At 43.2% G+C, this 18,395-nt stretch overlaps 1 protein-coding gene across 4 annotated transcripts in view; it reads right to left on the reverse strand.

Moving 5' to 3' along the window:
- Nucleotides 1–3,645: 3,645 nt before the first annotated feature.
- Nucleotides 3,646–18,395, reverse strand: part of SERPINI1 (serpin family I member 1) — a 59,157-nt gene continuing 44,407 nt past the window's right edge. For all 4 annotated transcript variants that reach the window (XM_069727385.1, XM_069727384.1, XM_069727382.1 and 1 more), the window contains 4 exons: nucleotides 15,243–15,340; nucleotides 10,862–10,948; nucleotides 4,567–4,656; nucleotides 3,646–4,249 (listed from right to left, as the gene is read on the reverse strand). In XM_069727385.1, the coding sequence (XP_069583486.1) occupies nucleotides 4,173–4,249; nucleotides 4,567–4,656; nucleotides 10,862–10,948; nucleotides 15,243–15,340 (352 nt within the window). In that variant the 3' untranslated portion in view covers nucleotides 3,646–4,172. The remainder of the gene's footprint in view (nucleotides 4,250–4,566; nucleotides 4,657–10,861; nucleotides 10,949–15,242; nucleotides 15,341–18,395) is intronic.

The following is an 18,395-nucleotide window of genomic DNA, read 5'->3' on the forward strand; positions in this document are numbered from 1 at the left end:
GAGTCTAATAAGTCCATCTGAGGTGAGACAATTTTCTCAAAAAGGGATATATCATATGTCATTTAAAATGGGAGCATGGCAAGGGACAGGGAAGTGATGCTGATGGTGAGCGCAGAGGCCATAGGCAAGGTGAATCTGTGCCTGCCACAGGAGCAAAACAAACACATCAATCTAGCTTCCTGTCCCACTTTGTATGGGAGCGCGGAACAACACTCTTGAAGCCAGACCAACATGAAAAGGTTGTTTGATGGATAGCAGATAATGCTTCTAGTCACTTTGCCAGCACAACCCTGTCTTCCACACAGTCCAGTCTCAGTAGCTATGATTCTGGACCACATAGTCCTCACCCTGATCCTCATTCCTCCCACCATGTAGAGTGCCTAGAGACAAATGAACACTCCGAAGAGCTGGTCACATTTTCATTAATAGATTATGGTCTCTCACCCTGCCCGATTCAAGCGGGACATGGGGAGATCGCACGCAGCGATGCCCAAATATTTGAGCATTCACGCTCACAAGAAGGCGATGGTGGGAAAATGCAATCACTGTCGCAAGTGGCGGATGATGATGAGACACAAATACCAACAAGTAGTGTTGCTATGTCAGCAAGTAAGGACAAGGACCAGGGTGAGGAAGTGGAAGACTAGGTTGGTAACGATGAAGTCACTGACCCAACCTGGGAAGGTGGCATACAGAGCAAGGAGAGCAGCGCACAGGGGGAGGGATTCGCTGCACAACAGACATGAATAGGCAGTGTGATGGCCAGAGACACAAGGTGGTCAACTATTCCCAGAGCACCAACAGGGATGAAGTTGCTAAGATAAGGGTTCAGTGTTTCAGAGTCTGGCTCTTTTTTAAAGACAGCCTAGTTAACCCAAAAAAGGCCATTTGCAACATCTGCCATGCCAGCATGGCAGTAAGAGCAGCACAACTACCAGCCTGACCACCACCAGCATGCTCAGGCACATGACAGCAAAGAACCCAACTAGTTGGGCCATAAGTCATGATCCAGAAACAATGTCTGCTGGTGAGTCCACTGCCTCTTTCCCTGTTCTACGTGCACATCACTCATTTCGATATTTGCTGCCGTGGAAATGTTGCAGTTTACGCTTATGGAGAAGAAAGCTTTCCGCCACCTCACAGCAGTGGCCGTCCCTCAGTACTTGATCCCCAGCCGCTACTTTTTCAATGGCACACTGATTCAATCAGGGTTGCCTCCACCTTCTACAGCAGTTCCTGCACCTCTTTCTCCATCTCCGGAACGTCAACATCAATTGCAAGCTGGAAGCACTGCAGCACTGGCTTGGCCAAGCGGCAACAGGCTCTGCTGAAGCTAATCTGCTTAGGTGACAAACCGTACACTGCCATGGAGTTGTTGATAGGTCTAGCAGACCAGACTTATCTGTGGTTCTCGCCCCTGAACCTATAACCAGGCATGGTCACACGTGACAATGGCCGTAACCTGGAGGCAACTCTGAAGATTGGCAACCTCGCATGCATACCTTGCCTGGCCCACATGCTCAACTTAGTGGTTCAGTGTTCTCTCAAAACCTTTAAAAAATTTTTTTTTCAGTTCTTCAATACAAAAAGTGAAACTCATATACTATATAGAATCATTAGAAGCAGAGTGATCTATTTCAAGTGTTTATTTCTGTTAATGTTGATGATTATGGCTTACAGCCAATGAAAACCCAAAAGTCATTATCTCAGTAAATTAGAATACTTTATAACACCAGCTTGAAAAAATGATTTTAAAATCCGAAATGTTGGCCTACTGAAATGTATTTTTAGTAAATGCTCCTTTTGTATCATTAACTGGATCAATGCAGCGTGGTATGGAGGCGATCAGCCTGTGGCACTGCTGAGGGGTTATGGAAGCCCAGGTTGCTTTGATAGCAGCCTTCAGGTAGTCTGCATTGTTGGGTCTCGTGTCTCATCTTCCTCTTGACAATACCTCATAGATTCTCTTGAAATTCAACACACTTGAAATAGATCACTCTGTTTGTAATGACTTTATATGATATGAATTTCACTTTTTGTATTGAAAAACAAATAAATTATCTTTTGATGAGATTCTAATTTTATGAGAAGCACCTGTAAATGGAAGTTTTTATAAGCGGATATGGGTAATACATGCAGTGGTTACCCTGCAGCCTTCTCTCTGGCTCTACACACAGTATATACACAGAAGGCCCCTTTATATACACTTTCCGTGTTTCTATAACTGCACCATCTAATAAATGAGCTCTTGGGGCTACTACACTGCTGCTGAGCAGAGACGCTGCCTAGCAACCAGCCTCAGGGGGCGTGTCTCAGACCACTGCATACTGTGGCAGCTCCCATAATCTGTGATTCTCTTATTTCATAATTCATGTAATTCTAGTCATTCTTCTTTACCGTAATACACCATAATGTGTGTGGAGATGATCGGTCTTAAATTGTCACTCAAGAAAAACTAAATCTCCCAATTTATTCCATTATATAAAACATTTGAAAAATTACAGCGTAAATTGTATCAGGCCTAATGTAAGCCTAATATCTCTAACATAAAAATAATGACACTAGTTTACAGTGACATCCATATTATGGGTGTCGGTCCGAGCATTTGTACATGAACAGTTTCCTGGAAAGTGGATTGGTCATCGTGGGCCAATTGAACGGCCACCAAGGTCTCCTGATCTGACCCCCTTAGGCTTTTATCTTTGGGGTCATCTGAAGGCAATTGTCTATGCTGTGAGGATACGAGATGTGCAGCGTCTGAAACCACAGATACTGGAAGCCTGTGCTAGCATTTCTTCTGCGGTGTTGTTAGCAGTGTGTCAAGAGTGGGAGAAGAGGGTTGCATTGACAATCCAACACAATGGGCAGCACTTTGAACAAATTTTATAATTGGTCATTAACTTGTAAATAACTCATGAAAGAATAAAGTTACGTTAAAACCAAGCACACCATTGTTTTTGTTTTTCTTGTGAAATTCTCAATAAGTTTGATGTGTCACATGACCCTCTTCCCACTGGAAAAAATAAAGTTGGATCCAAAATGGCCGACTTCAAAATGGCTGCAATGGTCACCACCCACCTTGAAAAGTTTTTCCCCTCCCATATACTAATGTGCCACAAACATTAAGTTGATATCACCAACCATTCCAATTTTTTTTTAGGTGTATCCATATAAATGGCCCACCCTGTACTCACTTCTGGCAATCAAGGATTGCTAGTGTTTCATACTGCCTCATTTTGGAGTTGGAGGTGTTGGTTGTTTGACAAGGCATTTAGTGTTGTTCAGAAGACTGTTGCTTGGTGATTTGTCTGTCTGCATATACTCATATTTTTTTTTTTCTTCCTTTACTTCCCGGTGTTCCACTCTGTTTGTGAGTGCATATTTGTATGATTGTTTTTTCCCATTTATCCCTGTACATCTTCCCTTGTTAGTCTGGTTTGTGTATTTTTATACTCAACTCCTCACTTTCCTTGGTGGCGACAGATCAGGGCTAATTTAGGAGCTCAGCAAGACACATGGCCCGGGCATCATCAGAAGTAATCCATGGAGCAAGGATAGGTAGTGCTCCCTCGCTTTAGGCATAGGGAAGAGCCCCGGGATATCCTGTAATAGTACCATGACAAATAAGGAAATTGCAAACATGACTATATTTCCAAAACATCAACTTTATAGAACACAAAACACATATTGCACACAATTTGCACCCAGTCTGGGTGCGTGGAATAAATCAGTAGCTTTACACAGATGCTCTAAATAAAAATATATTTTCACATGTGCAACTTTATTTGGCAGGCGATCACAAAAAACCACAAACAAAGAGAGAATTATAACACTGGAGGAGATATGTCTACATGAAGGATTTCCACTGGCTTCTATTCTCCAACAATCTTTGCTTTTTCAGTAGCCAGATCCCTAATGTACAGTGCACTGTCAGAGATGAGATTTTCCAGGATTCATCCACTTATGGATTGAGCTTTCTACTTTTCACGATGGTGTTCAGCATTTTTTTTTTTATGAAAATCTATAAAAGCCCGACGTACATTCAACTTACCGTTTATTACATGTTATCCTGGAAGGAGGGGAAACATTTACACAACAAACATCAATGATATTTATGTTGCAAACAATGTGCTTAGATATTATTTTCCATATGTATGCATGTATGAGCAGGACTAGAGTTCTTCAAAATCATGACCAACAGAATTCAGTGCCTCTGGGTGCATGACTCTTCCCAGAAACAAGACACAGCCTAAAATAGAAGCAAAACCAGATTACAATGGATTTGTAGGACATGCCGTGGTTCATTTAGCAAAACGTATCAAGCAAGTGCTGGGAAGCAGCGATAAACATGCAGAACGGCTCCCGGAAAGGAGGTTACATAACCGCTGGAAAAAGCTCGTCTGCTCACTTCAGTGGATAGGAGCGAAGCAGACAAAGCAAACACAGGACAAAAGTGCTCTGGAGGCGATCGGAGGAGAGCTGAAGCACAGATACCTTTACCAGGGATGAAAGAGCAGGGATGGCAGCCAAGGCAGAAGCTACAAGAAATGCATGAAGAGAACTCACCCGTTCTGCGGTTTCTAATCAAGAAGAAGAAGGGGTGGTCAAATATCACCTGGGGGTACAGCACCGCCATCCTACTATTGGCAATCATTCCTACAGAGAAACAACAAAACGCCATCACAGGGGACACAAACTTAAGACATTGGCCCCAATCCATCATGTTCTGTACCTGCTGCTCTTGAAGGGGTTGTCCACCTTCAGGCACATTTTTTTTTTACTACAATGAATGAAATTGAGGCTAAAACTCATGTTCTCAAAATTATTTTATTTTTAATTTTCTTACCCAGAAACTGAACCAAAAAAGGGATATTCTAGTTTCAGCAAATAAATGGCAGTCTTTGTATTATGAAATATATAGCGCCTTCAAAAAGTATTCATATCCTGTGAACTTTTAAAAAATTTCATGTTACACCCACAAACTTCAATGCATTTTATTTGGAATTTATGGGATGTAGCAACACTAACTAGCAAGTATTTGTGAATTCTTTGCAATGTAATGCGCATACGAGCCAAAGAGCGCCAGCTCATGTACGTATTAGACTACTCTGCTCTTCCCGCAGAAAGGTAGAGGGAAGTACGTCTATGCAGGAGCGCAATTGGGGCTCTGTGCGGATGACGTAGGATGCGTCATACACATGAAACGGGGCAGGACGATGAGGAGGCGCTGAAGAAGACCAACACAATGCCCATCGGATCGGACGGCACTGTATGGGAAGAGGGGGATTAGGTATTTTCGGGGCTATACAGAGGCAGTTGGGGACATCTTCCTAAAATACTGTAAAAGAAGCATTAAAGATGGTGACAGTTCTTTATGTTGGGAAAACCAGGGACAGGTTCCCTTTAACTAAACAATAATAAATGTTTCCACTGATCATAGAACATTTTCCCATAAAGGATGCTGCAAGTGCTTTACTATACAAATTAAAAAAAAATATATATATTATTTTTGATATTGTCCTGAACTTTTGCCCATAAAAGTTTGCCGTTTGAAGACAACTAGAGAACAAAACAAAAGGCTGTTGGATGTGGATTCATTCTTTTATTTTCCATGTAAGAAGAGAAACAAAAACATAGGATAGAAGTGAATCTGCCTTTACAGTCATGCACATCCGTGGATATGGCCATGACAACAACAAAATAGTTTTCCGTGACTGCATAAACAAAAATAAATAGGATCAAAAGTCAATTTTATGAGGTTTTCTGGTTTTAGAACATTGACTATGGTTTTATGTTTTCCTCACCCTCATCGGGTGGAGCTTTCAGTCTCCGCAGCTGCTCCTGGTATCGGATTTTGTCTGCGGCGCTGCAGTCAATCAATGAGCCCAGTGGCTCAGGCCATCAAATCAGACAGAGCCACTGAGCTCAGATATGGGCTGCAGTCCTGTCAATGTGACTTCAGAGCTGGAGACAAAATTAACAGTCCCTGGGAGCAGCGGCGGAGACTCAGCGCTGGACCAGAGGAAGGTGAGTAAAAAAACAGTTTACGGTATTTTTCTTAAAACTAACTATAGACATGGGACAGAGTTTTTTCGGAACTAGGAATCCCCCATAAAGCTACATTTATCTTGGCATTCTCCCCTTATGTATAACTGCACTAATCTGGGAGGATACCTGAATCCTAGATGTAGTCAGGGTGGAGGACGTTTCTCCCAGAAAGCAGGGTCAACGGACAGTGAAACGTGCGTCAAGGTTTTCAGTGTTGCCATTTCAGTACTGGGTAAGGTGTATGTTTGTTTTTTTTTGTTTTTTATTTAAGTGGTGAAAAATGTTTTGGGGGAAATTTGTAAAAAAAAAAAAAAAGTAATTGCTTTTGTTGCCATTTTCCGGAACCCGTAACATTTTCAATTATTTGTGCCCTGAGCTGACGTTTTTACTGATATGATTTTGGGGTAGGTAAGACGTTTTGATTGCCTCTTATTGCATTTTATTGCAGAGGCAAAAACCAAGTAATTCTGGTGTTTCGATTATTTTCTCACTATGCCGTTAACTAATCAAATTAATTTATTTTAGTTCTTGATAGTTTGGACTTTTAACGAATGCAGAGATACTAAATATATTAAATTTTTAATGACTGAAAGAGTGGGACGATTTGAACTTTGGGTTTTTTGTTTGTTTGTTTTCTTTTTCATATTTTTTTTTTACTTTTTACTGCATTTAATAGACCCCGGGAGGGAAACTGAAGCTGCGATTATCTGATCACTCGTACTAGACATAGCAGTGCATTCTAGCAATGTATCACTTATTGGGTTGCTGTAGTTTTGATATAATCACTTATCTACTGCAGATCTAGCAGTGCTCTGAATGCTGAGCTCTGTATAACCCCGCCTACACCACGGTTTGGCAGCTTTCAGTGTATGCCGTGCATAGGTAGAAAGCTGCCAATCAGTGGTGGGGACGGGGTTATACTGAGCTCTGAATTCAGAGCACTGATAAATCTGAGGCAGATAACAGTGATTATGATCAAAATTACAGCAAGAAGTCCAGCAATCATCGCTGGATTCAAGGCAGTGGCATAACTACAAAGTTATGGGCCCCGGTGCTAACTTTCAAATGGGGTCCCCCCACCATGCCAAAATATTTTCCACCCAAATTCACATTTTCCCTATTCATTTTGCACACTATAGCTTTATTACAAAGTTGTATAGTGTGACCTCAGTTGCATAACTATCCAGTGCCCCATCCTGGCATATATTTGTCCTCCGTACTGCCATTGTTATGTAATGTATAAAAGAAAATAAACCATTATACTCATCAGAGGCTTACATAGAAGTCATGGGGATCCATATAAGAAGTATAATGCACCCCCATAGTCCTCCTTATAGTATAAGTTATAGTTATCGCCGCTATTAACCCTGTGTGACCAACTAATGTTAAAAATAATAAAAAAAACAAAAAACCTGCTATTCTCACCTTCCGTAGTCCGACGATGAGCTCGCGCCTGCCGCCAGCTTCCGTTCCTAGAGATGCATTGTGAAATTACCCAGAAGACTTAGCGGTCTCGCGAGACCGCTAAGTCATCTGCGTAATTTCGCAATGCATCCTGGGAATGGAAGATGGCGGCAGCCGCGCGCGCATCGGCACAGCTTAGCTGGATCCCGGCGCGTGAGTATATAACTATTTTTTATTTTAAATAGTTTTTTTTTTAAACAGGGATATGTGCCCACACTGCTATATACTAAGTGGGCTGTTTTATATACCGCATGGCTGCTATATACTACGTGGCCACTGTTACATACTATGTGGGCTGTGTTATATACTATGTGAGCTGTGCTATATATTACGTGGCCAGTGTTAGATACTAGGTGGGCTGTCTGTTATATACTGCGTGGCCTGTATTAACGCATCAGGTATTCTACAATATGTATGTATGTATATAGCAGCCACATAGTATATAGCACAGGCCATGTAGTATTTGTCTGCTATATACTACATGGCTCCAATATACTATGTGGCCTGTGCTATATACTATGTGGCTGCTATATACATATTCTAGAATACCCGATGCGTTAGAATCGGGCCACCATTTAGTAGTATCATAAACTCCTCATAGTCCTCCATATATTAAAATACACTCCTCATAGTGCTCCACCTAGAATAATATACTCCTCATGGTGCTCCATATAGTATAATACACTGCTCAGTCCTCCATATAGTATAGTACACTCCTCAGTCCTCCGTATAGTATAATACACTCCTCAGTCCTCCATATAGTATAGCACACTCCGTCCTCCATATACCGTAGTATAATACACTGCTCATAGTGCTCCATATAGTATAATGCACCCCTCATAGTCCTCCGTATAGTATAATACACTCCTCAGTCCTCCATTTAGTATTATAGACTCCACAGTCCTCCATATATTAAAATACACTGCTCAGTCCTCCATATAGTATAATACACTCCTCATAGTGCTCCATATAGTATAATGCACCGCCATTGTCATCCATGTCGTACAATTCACTTCCCATAGTATAATGCACCCTAGTTCTTCATATAGCGTAATGTATTCCTCATAGTCCTCGATTCAGTATAATGCAGCCACCCTCCAGAGTATACTGCAGCCCTGCCATACAATACAATGTAACCCCCATAGAACATAATGCAGCCCCCCTTATAGTATAATGCAGCCCCTCCATAAAGGGGCAGTGAGAAAGACACGAGCAAATGGTGACTAGGGGGCAGGGGAGAAGGACACAAGGGGGCTAGGGGAGACAGGCACAAGGGTAACATAGGGGGGCTAGGGAGCAAAGAAGACAGGCACAAGGGGACACATGGGGCTAGGAGGCAGGGGAGGTTACAAGGGGACTAGTTGGCCAGGGAGACTGACAAGGGAGACTGGCACACGGAGTCAAGGGACACAAGCATAAGGGGACAAGAGAGACAGGCGCAAGGGGACACACAGGGACTAGTGGGCAAGGGAGACTGACACAAGGCTGCACACGGGGACAAGGGATACAAGCACAAGGGGACTCATAGGGACTAGGAGGAAGGCGAGAAGGGAACAATGGGACACTAGGGGGCAAGGGAGACAGGCACAAGAGGACACAAGGGGACTCCGAGGGCAGAGTAGATAGGGACGCAAGGGCTGCAAGGGGACAGAGGAAGACCATGGGGGGAGACTTGGGAGGAGGGAAGAAGGGGCACAGGGATTACAAGGACAGGGTAGATGGAGAACACCCTGTGAGAAAGGGGACAGGGGAGACTTGAGAGTAGGGCAGACCAGTCACACGGGGACAAGGGGCAGGGAATGCATGGGGGGTGCAGGAGGACTCAGGGCATGGGAGATGGGGAGCATTGGGGGACCCGGGGAGGAGGAACAAGGTGTGTACGGGGGGCCCAGAGGAGAACAATCACCTGAACCTGGGGACCTACTAGGACATGGGGCACGGGAGAGCAGGGAGGAAATGGGGCTGGTGTCACAGGTGGCCAGGGATGCTGGGGGCCGAGGACGGCGACACACGGGCATCAGTCATACCTCACTTCCGCCGGTCCCGTACTCCCCCATGTTCATCCCCGGATCCTCCACATGGCTGAGCCATTGCGGCATCCCCCTCCTGGGCAGCTAGGTCCACATGCCCCCCACTAGCTCCGGAGCCGCCTGTTCCCGGTCCCAGCAGCTGCCACAGGCTTTGCCAATATGGCGGCTACCATCACCCGTGCAGATGCTGCACTGCCTGGGCCCCGCACACAGCGGGTGCGTGATGAAATCATGCACCCGCAGTGTCAGAGGCAGAGGGGAATGATGAGAGAGGGAGCATCAGCTGACGCTCTCTCCTCCATAATTGCTTTGAACTGTACCGGCATCATAGATGCCGGCATAGTTCACTGCGGCGGCTGCGACTGGGGGGAGTCGTGTGCCTCTGACCTGTCGAGCCCCTGACTTGCCAGACCCGGTTGCAGCGGCAACCGCTGCGACCATGTTAGTTACGCCCCTGCCTCTCACACACACACACACACACACACACACACTACAGATATCACACACTACAGATATCACACACTACAGATATCACACACTACAGATATCACACACTACAGATATCACACTCACACACACACACACACACTACAGATATCACACACACTCTACAGATATCACACACACACTACCACACACACTACAGCTATCACACACACACACACCAGATAACAGCTCACATCTCACACTCTCCTCTGTGGTACTGGGGAGGCTGATATAAACCTGCAGCTCCTCAGCTTCTCCTGCTTACAGCAGCTCTGTCCCGCACCTCCCCCGCTCTCGCCTTCTGTCCTGGGGATACAGAGCAGGAGAAGCTGTCTCACCATGCTGACTGGAGCTGCTTCCTATCTCTCACATACCCCGGCTGCCCTCTCCCCCTAGATACGCCTCGATCTGTTGCCGTGCGGGAGGAATCTCCTGCACTGCAACATAGTGTCGGGTGCCTCTGACCTGCCGGGCCTGGTCGCAGTGGCGACTGCTGCGACCGTGGTAGTTACGCCACTGAATCAAGGTATGCGTTTACATTCTGCTGCTCTCAGATTAGGTGACAAATTTTCTTTAAAGGTTCTGTTAATCTGCTTGGCTGTTATTGGAAATCATAGAAATTGCTGTGGGCAAACAGATCACTACGTTCATATTGTAGAGCTAAAAATAACATATTATAAAAGAAAATCATATAATACATTTGCGATTGATTTAATCCCATCGCCTTCTGAAGGAACATGAAATTTTAACAGCGCAGCGTTGTACAATAAAACCAAGAGGAGAAAGAACTATTTAAGATTTCATTCCATAATGTTATAGAGGTTGTACTATACCAGAGGCGGCCGCGGCTTCAGATCCTTCTTCATTAATCTCCAGATATGACTTGTGTACGGCCTTATCAACGTAAAGATCCTTGTTCTCTGGAAACAATACAGGTTGGTTACAAGAATGAAGGTTTGCAATCAGATGTGCGGCAATGTACATGGACAAAGAATCTTAAATGGGGAACAGCTACCGGGGAGAGAACGAAGGAAAGAAAGACGACTGTTCAGATTCAGGGGGAGCTCGGTAGCATTTCATAGCTTCATTATCTCTGAAGTATAAAACCAACAAGGCGGTGTCTGGCCAGCTGTTGTGGATGACCAGGGCGATCATGTCCTTACATGATACTGCTATATAATGCCCTAATGCTGTGATGTACAGAAGGAAGAAAACAAAAAGAAATCCAAAATATCTGCAAAAAGGGTGAATGATTGCTCCCAGCTCTTGTGAAGAGAAGGCATTTCTGTTTTAGTTAAAGATTACACTTTAAAGGGAATCTGTCAGCAGGTTTTTGCTATGTAATCTGAAGACAGAATGCTGCAGGGGTTAAAACACAGATTTCAGCAATGCCTCTCTTATCAAGCTCTGAGGCTTTGTTTGCCTGCAATTATTGTTTAAGCACCAGAAGGTGCTGGGACAAAGCAGTGCGTGCCTGCTAGTCCGACTCCGCACCCTTCTGTGACAGGCAGCTGGCTATGGACATTGTATATACAGAGCTCGATGTGAGCGGAGTTAGCCTTCTCAGCTTTGCTACATTGCTGAATTTAAAAACTGATTGTGTGAGAACGGTTGCACCCAGTAATCTAAGTTATACATCAGTGGATTAAGGGTCTCTTTGCCAACATCAGGCTGTTCTCAGATGAGGAAGCAAAAACCTGCTGAAAGATACCCTTTAACCAATTTTTGTTCAAATATACATCTGTCTATATCAGTGTTCCCCAACTTCGGTCCTCAAGAGCACCCAACAGATCAGGTTTTCAGGATTTCTTTAATACTACCAGGTGATGGAATTATTGCCTGTCCAGGTGCTGCAATTATTAACTGGGAAAATCTAAGAAATCCTGAAAACATGACCTGTTGGTGGCTCTTGAGAACTGGAGTTGGGGAACACTGGTCTATATATTAACATTTTAACCTCGAAGGCAACTGGATACCAAAGTTTCTGATTTTATAGATTTATCAAGAAGATCCACGTATAAAGGATGCTTTACTTTCTACTTGGTATCAATGTTTGTTCTGTCCTGAATGTATCTGAAATGGAAAGCAAAATGATCACCATCCGTCATGATCAATTTCACATAGACTGAAGTGAATATGTCAAGTAACTGACCACTTTATCTTCATTTTTGCATTTTTTTTGGCTTCTCAAAAAAAAAAAAAAAAAAAAAAAAAGGGAGATATAAGCAAAAAAAACTGAGCAGTCACAGCCGGGCTATACAGCATCACATACCATATATACTCGAGTATAAGCCGAGATTTTCAGCCCATTTTTTTGGGCTGAAAGTCCCCCTCTCGGCTTATACTCGAGCCATATACCGGGAGGTCGGCAGGGGAGGGGGAGCGGGGGCTGTGTAGTCATACTTACCTGCTCCCGGCGCGGTCCCTGCAGTCCCTGGCTTCCCCAGCGCTGCAGATTCTTCCTGTACTGAGTGGTCACATGGCACCGCTCATCACAGAAATGAATATGCGGCTCCACCTCCCATAGGGGTGGAGCCGCATATTCATTGCTGTAAATGATCGGTAACTGACAGCTCAATACAGGAAGAAGATGCAGCGCTGGGGAAGCAGGGACTGCAGGGACCGCACCGGGAGCAGGTAAGTATACGGGGAGCGCAGCGCTGCGCGATATTTACCTGCTCCTCGCCTCGGGTTCGGCTCCGTCTGCAGCGTCTCCTGGCTGTAACGATCAGTTCAGAGGGCGCGGTGACGTAGTCAGTGCGCACCCTCTGCTGAGCGTCAGTGCTGGAGACGGAGCCGCATGAGGAGCAGGTAAATATTGAAAGCGCCGGCGTCCTGAGCGAAGAGAGGCGAGTATGTGATTTTTTTTTTTTTTATTGCAGCAGCAGCAGCATTATATATGGTACAGCTTTATATGGAGCATCCATGGGGCCATACTGAACGGTGCAGAGCAATATATATGGGGCACAGCTCTATAAGGAGCGTCTATGGGGCCATAATCAACGGTGCAGAGCAATATATATGGGGCACAGCTCTATAAGGAGCGTCTATGGGGCCATAATCAACGGTGCAGAGCAATATATATGGGGCACAGCTCTATAAGGAGCGTCTATGGGGCCATAATCAACGGTGCAGAGCAATATATATATATGGCACAGCTTTATAAGGAGCATCTATGGGGCCATAATCAACGGTGCAGAGCAATATATATGGGGCACAGCTTTCTATGGAGCATCCATGGGGCCATAATGAACGGTGCAGAGCATTATATGTGGCACAGCTTTATATGGAGCATCTATGGGGCAACAATGAACGATATGAAGAATTATATGTGGCACAGCTTTATATGGAGCATCTTATGGGGCAATAATGAACAGTATGGAGCATCTATTTTTATTTTTGAAATTCACCGATAGCTGCTGCATTTCCTACCCTAGGCTTATACTCGAGTCAATAAGTTTTCCCAGTTTTTTGTGGCAAAATTATGGGGGTCGGCTTATACTCGGGTCGGCTTATACTCGAGTATATACGGTAATTATATAACATTACCAAATGGGCTTGATGGGTGTATCCTGATATAGACTTATCAGTCTGTTCGGTAGTCAAATTTGTACATTTGCGAGAAATAGCAGAGTAACAGAATAATGTAGAGTTGTAAGAAAAGATGTCCCACTTAATATTCTTAGCACAGACTTGTCATGACTGCAAAAAGATCTTAAAATATATAACAATTTGTTTCTCAGTGTTAATCATTTTGGGACGGTTCACGGCAGTAAGAAGTTTACCATAGAGTGGCTTTATTGACCACATTTCCAGGAGTTTACCTTTAAATATCTTTACTTGTGTTAAATAAGAAGTCTTTAAAAAAAATGTATTCCGTAATCTGCATTAATTATGCATGTAATGGTAAGTGTATTACCATACCTACTGATCGCCATCTTCTCTGGATTTCTGCACCGCTTCTGGACTGCGCTCACACAACGCATATAGCGTCGAGCGGCAGCTACTTTCTGAGTAGTACGCTTCGTTCAGACATCAGATTAAGTCAGAGTGCCATCTGTGATTTTCATGGATAATATTCATACCGGTGATAGTCTATTGTGCTAGCTACATGTTCACGGACCAAGAAGCCCATGAAAAAAATCACTGAGACATGTCCCATTTTGATCTGATGATTGGATCAAAATCGGCAATGCAAGTCAATGTGTCCATAAAAAATAAAATAAAATCAGACTGTACTATGATAACATCAGAGTGTGGTCCGATTTTCACGGATTGTTACAAAGAAGGTGATGGAGAAAATTTGTTTTTTGATTTTTTTTTAATTTCTACAAGTATGAGAAAATCAGATGACAATTGGACCACCCACTGACCAAACTGTGTTCGGAATAATTGATCCATTTTTCAAGTACGTGGGAAAATCGGACATTTGAATGAAACCCAAGTCTGTGAGTCTCCGAACAAGACACCATGGACTTCGTTTGAAAAAGTGACTTCAAGTCCACAAATTTCATATGCGATTCGGCTATTGAGATTTCAGGTGATGTGAGCTAAAAATAAAATATTATTTTAACACACTTCCACACCAATACATACTTAGAAGAGATTACAAATTAAAATTCTGCTGAGACTTCTTTGACATAATGATGGAATAAAAAAAAAAAATAAACACAAATGGGCTGTTAAATTGGTTTAGGTGGACCGGATGGTTCTTTAAAAAGTTGATTATTTTCTTTTTTTATAAATATATTTCAGTTTTATTACAGCCACTGTTAGCTTCTGCATTTATAATAAAGGACACAGCAGATCTAGAATCCACTTTAATTAACAAGCCCGAGTAATAAAACATTAATGGAAAGCTCCCATTTATGACGCACTTTATGATTGGCAGCAATGCGACTCCGCAAGCTCCCGCACACAATGCACGCTCGGTAGAGCCTGGATCATTAGCTCTATAAGAAATGGATACATTAACACATATTAATATTGCGAGCTTTGCTTATATTCATATAGTTGAGAAATCTGAAATGTATATTCAGAGAATCGTCTCTGCAACATGTGGGAAGCGAGAAGCCTGTGCGCGGATTACCCCAATGCATTATTAATGGGCTGCCTGTGCAATATAATAAATAAAAAAGATAAATACGAGCAATAAAGTACGGTGACAGCCAAAGCTGGAAACTGGAAGTTACAAATGCTGCAGTGGTATCATACCGGATATTGCAGACAGATCAGCTTGTCTGCCGAATATCTCTACGATGCCAAGCCTTGACAAAACATCCTTCAGATCAACCGTTTCTTCCACTTTGAGCCTATAAAACAGGTTATTCGAGATTAAAGCAGCTTTTCAAACGAAGAATAAAAAAAAAAAAAAAAGGTTTGTACTGCGGCGAGATGACTGGAACAACATCAGGAAATTGAATGCAACGGAACCTCGCGACAGGATCTGTATAATCTGATCTGTACAATAGACCCATAAAATGCTTTTTACGCCATGTGAATAACATGACAAGTCAAATTAAGCTTTCAAGTTGACTTGTCATCTGGTCTCTGATTATATCTTATTGGCGTTCTGATGCTGCCTGTACACTGTGCAGTAAGTAAAGAAGGTGCAAGCATGTTCACTAAAAGACTGGAAATCAGCCGGATCAGGCTGCTCCGGAACGTCTTTGAAGCACAGAGTAGCAGCCTTCGGCCAAGCAAAGTGATCATGGTTGCTTAGATCTTCATTTCTTTGCTTTCATCATAATGCATTATATAGTTGAATTGTACCTGTTTGAGAAAACGTTGTTAGATATTATATATCTATATATTACATACGCACACAGGAAAATAAGTATTTGATACACTGCCGATTTTGCAAGTTTTTCCTCCTGCAAAGAATGGAAAGGTCTGTAAGTAATTTTTAGCAATTGTGAGAGACACAATCTAATAAAATAAAATCCCCAAAATTACATTGCATTATTATTACTACATAATTTGTTTGCATTTTATTGTATGAAATATATATTTGATACAATAGAAAAACAGAATTTAATTTTTGGTACAGAAAGCTTTGTTTGCAATTACAGAGGTCAGACATTTCCTGTAGTTCTTGACGAAGTTTGCACACACTGCAGCAGGGATTTTGGCCCACTCCTCTATACAGATCTTCTCCAGATCTTTCAGCTTTCGGGGCTGTCAGTAGGCAACATTGCGTTTCAGCTCCCTCCAAAGATTTTCTATTGGGTTCAGGTCTGGAAACTGGCTAGGCCACCACAGGACCTTGAAATGCTTCTTGCAAAGCCACTAATTAGTTGCCCTGGCTGTGTGTTTTGGGTCATTGTCATGCTGGAAGACCTAGCCACGACCCATCTTCAATGCTCTTACTGAAGGAAGTAGGTTGCTGGCCAAAATCTCCCGATACATGACCCCATCCATCCTCCCTTCAATACGGTGCAGTCATCCTCTCCCCTTTGCAGAAAAGCACCCCCAAGGTATAAGATTTCCCCCATCATGTTTCACAGTTGCAATGGTGTTCTTGGGGTTGTACTCATCCTTCTTCCTTTCTCCAAACATGGCAAGTTGAGTTGATACCAAAAAGTTCTATTTTGGTCTCATTTGACCACATGACCTTCTCTCATACCTCCTATGGATCATCCAGATGGTCATTGGCGAACTTCAAAAGGGGCCTGGACATGTGCTGGTGTGAGCAGGGGAAACTTGCATGCTCTGCAGGATTATAATTCATGACGGCGTAATGTGTTACTAAGGATAATGTTTGAGACTGTGGTCTCGTCTCTCTTCAGATCATTGACCAGGTCTTCCCATGTAGTTCTGGGCTGATTCCTGACCTTTCTCAGAATCAACCTAACCTGTCAAGGCGAGATCTTGCATGGAGCACCAGACCGAGGAATATTGGCAGTCATCTTATGTTTCTTCCATTTTCTAATTGTGCCAACAGTTGTTGCTTTCTCACCAAGCTGCTTGCCTATTGTCCTGTAGCCCATTTGCAGGTCTAAAATGTTGTTCCTGGTATCCTTAGACAGCTATTTGGTCTTGGCCATGGTAGAAAGGTTGGAGTGTGATTGATTGTGTGGACAGGTGTATTTAATACAGGTAAAAAGGAGTTCAAACAGGCACATTTAATACAGGTAACGAGTGCAGAGTAGGAGGGCTTCTTATAGAAAAAACTAATGTCTGTGAGAGCCAGAATTCTCGCTGGTTGGTAGGTGATCAAATACTTATCTAATGCAATAAAATGCAATTTAATTACGGTATTTAAAAATACAATGATTTTCAGTTTTTTTTATATTTAGATTCTGTCTCCCACAGTTGAAGCGTACCTAGGATAAATGTTACAGATCTCTCCATTCTTTGTAGGTGGGAAAACCTGCAAAATCAGCAGTGTATCAAATACTTTTTATCCTCACTGTGTTTTCTTATTACACAAACTTCTGCGTACAGTTCGAAAACTTTAGAAGTATGCGACACAAGGTATCACAAAATTAGAAGAATAAAATATCTACCTCAGAAAACAGGTGCAGACGATGAGCAAAAAAGGAGAGGATTGTGTGTGGGTCCCATCCGATAAGTAACATGTCATCTAACAAAAACACATCAAACAGTGTTCCCAGAGGGAGAGCACGGCACACCCAGCAGGAGGACACGGCGCGCCCAACAGGAGACCACGACCTGCCCAGCAGGAGGCCACGGCACACCCAGCAGGTGATCACGGCCCGCCCAGCAGGAGGCCACAGCGCGCCCAGCAGGAGACCACGGCTCGCCAAGCAGGTGACCATGGCCCGCCAAGCAGGAGACCACGGCGCGCCCAGCAATCATGCTCAGTGACTCATGCAGTCTACATGAGCCAAGGGATAGTGGTTTTATGGCATGTCCAAGAGGTCTGACCCTCTGTGATCAAACACTGTTTGACTCCTTGTATTCTAAAATCTTGTATATTGCAACCCTGATGCAAACACACAGTTACAACTGGATCAGTTCACTGGTCAGTAGTTTCCTTAGGCACCAAAGCAAATAAAATGAATGATTCTTAATTCCATTTTATTGTGCAAAACATGAATGGGTGGTAAAAATCGATTTAGATAATCCACATTGGCAAGTAAAATTTTACTGTAATCCAAACATTCAGCAGAAATAGTTATTTTAAACTTGGAGAAATTGGTTTTCTCTTAATGTCTGTCTGACAAGGATTAAGCGAAACAGAACTTATCACTCGCGTGCTGTGGCTTTTCATTCTCGGTGGACATTATCTGTATTCCGCACTTCATAGTTTGCCTCCTCTCGTCAGCAGATATAAATATTTATAACTGTTTATTTAGTGCTCTGATAAAATTCCATGCCGCTTCTGCATTTTAAATCAGGAGC

This window comes from Ranitomeya imitator, chromosome 5, assembly GCF_032444005.1.
Source record: "Ranitomeya imitator isolate aRanImi1 chromosome 5, aRanImi1.pri, whole genome shotgun sequence".
NCBI classification, from domain to species: Eukaryota; Metazoa; Chordata; class Amphibia; order Anura; family Dendrobatidae; genus Ranitomeya; species Ranitomeya imitator.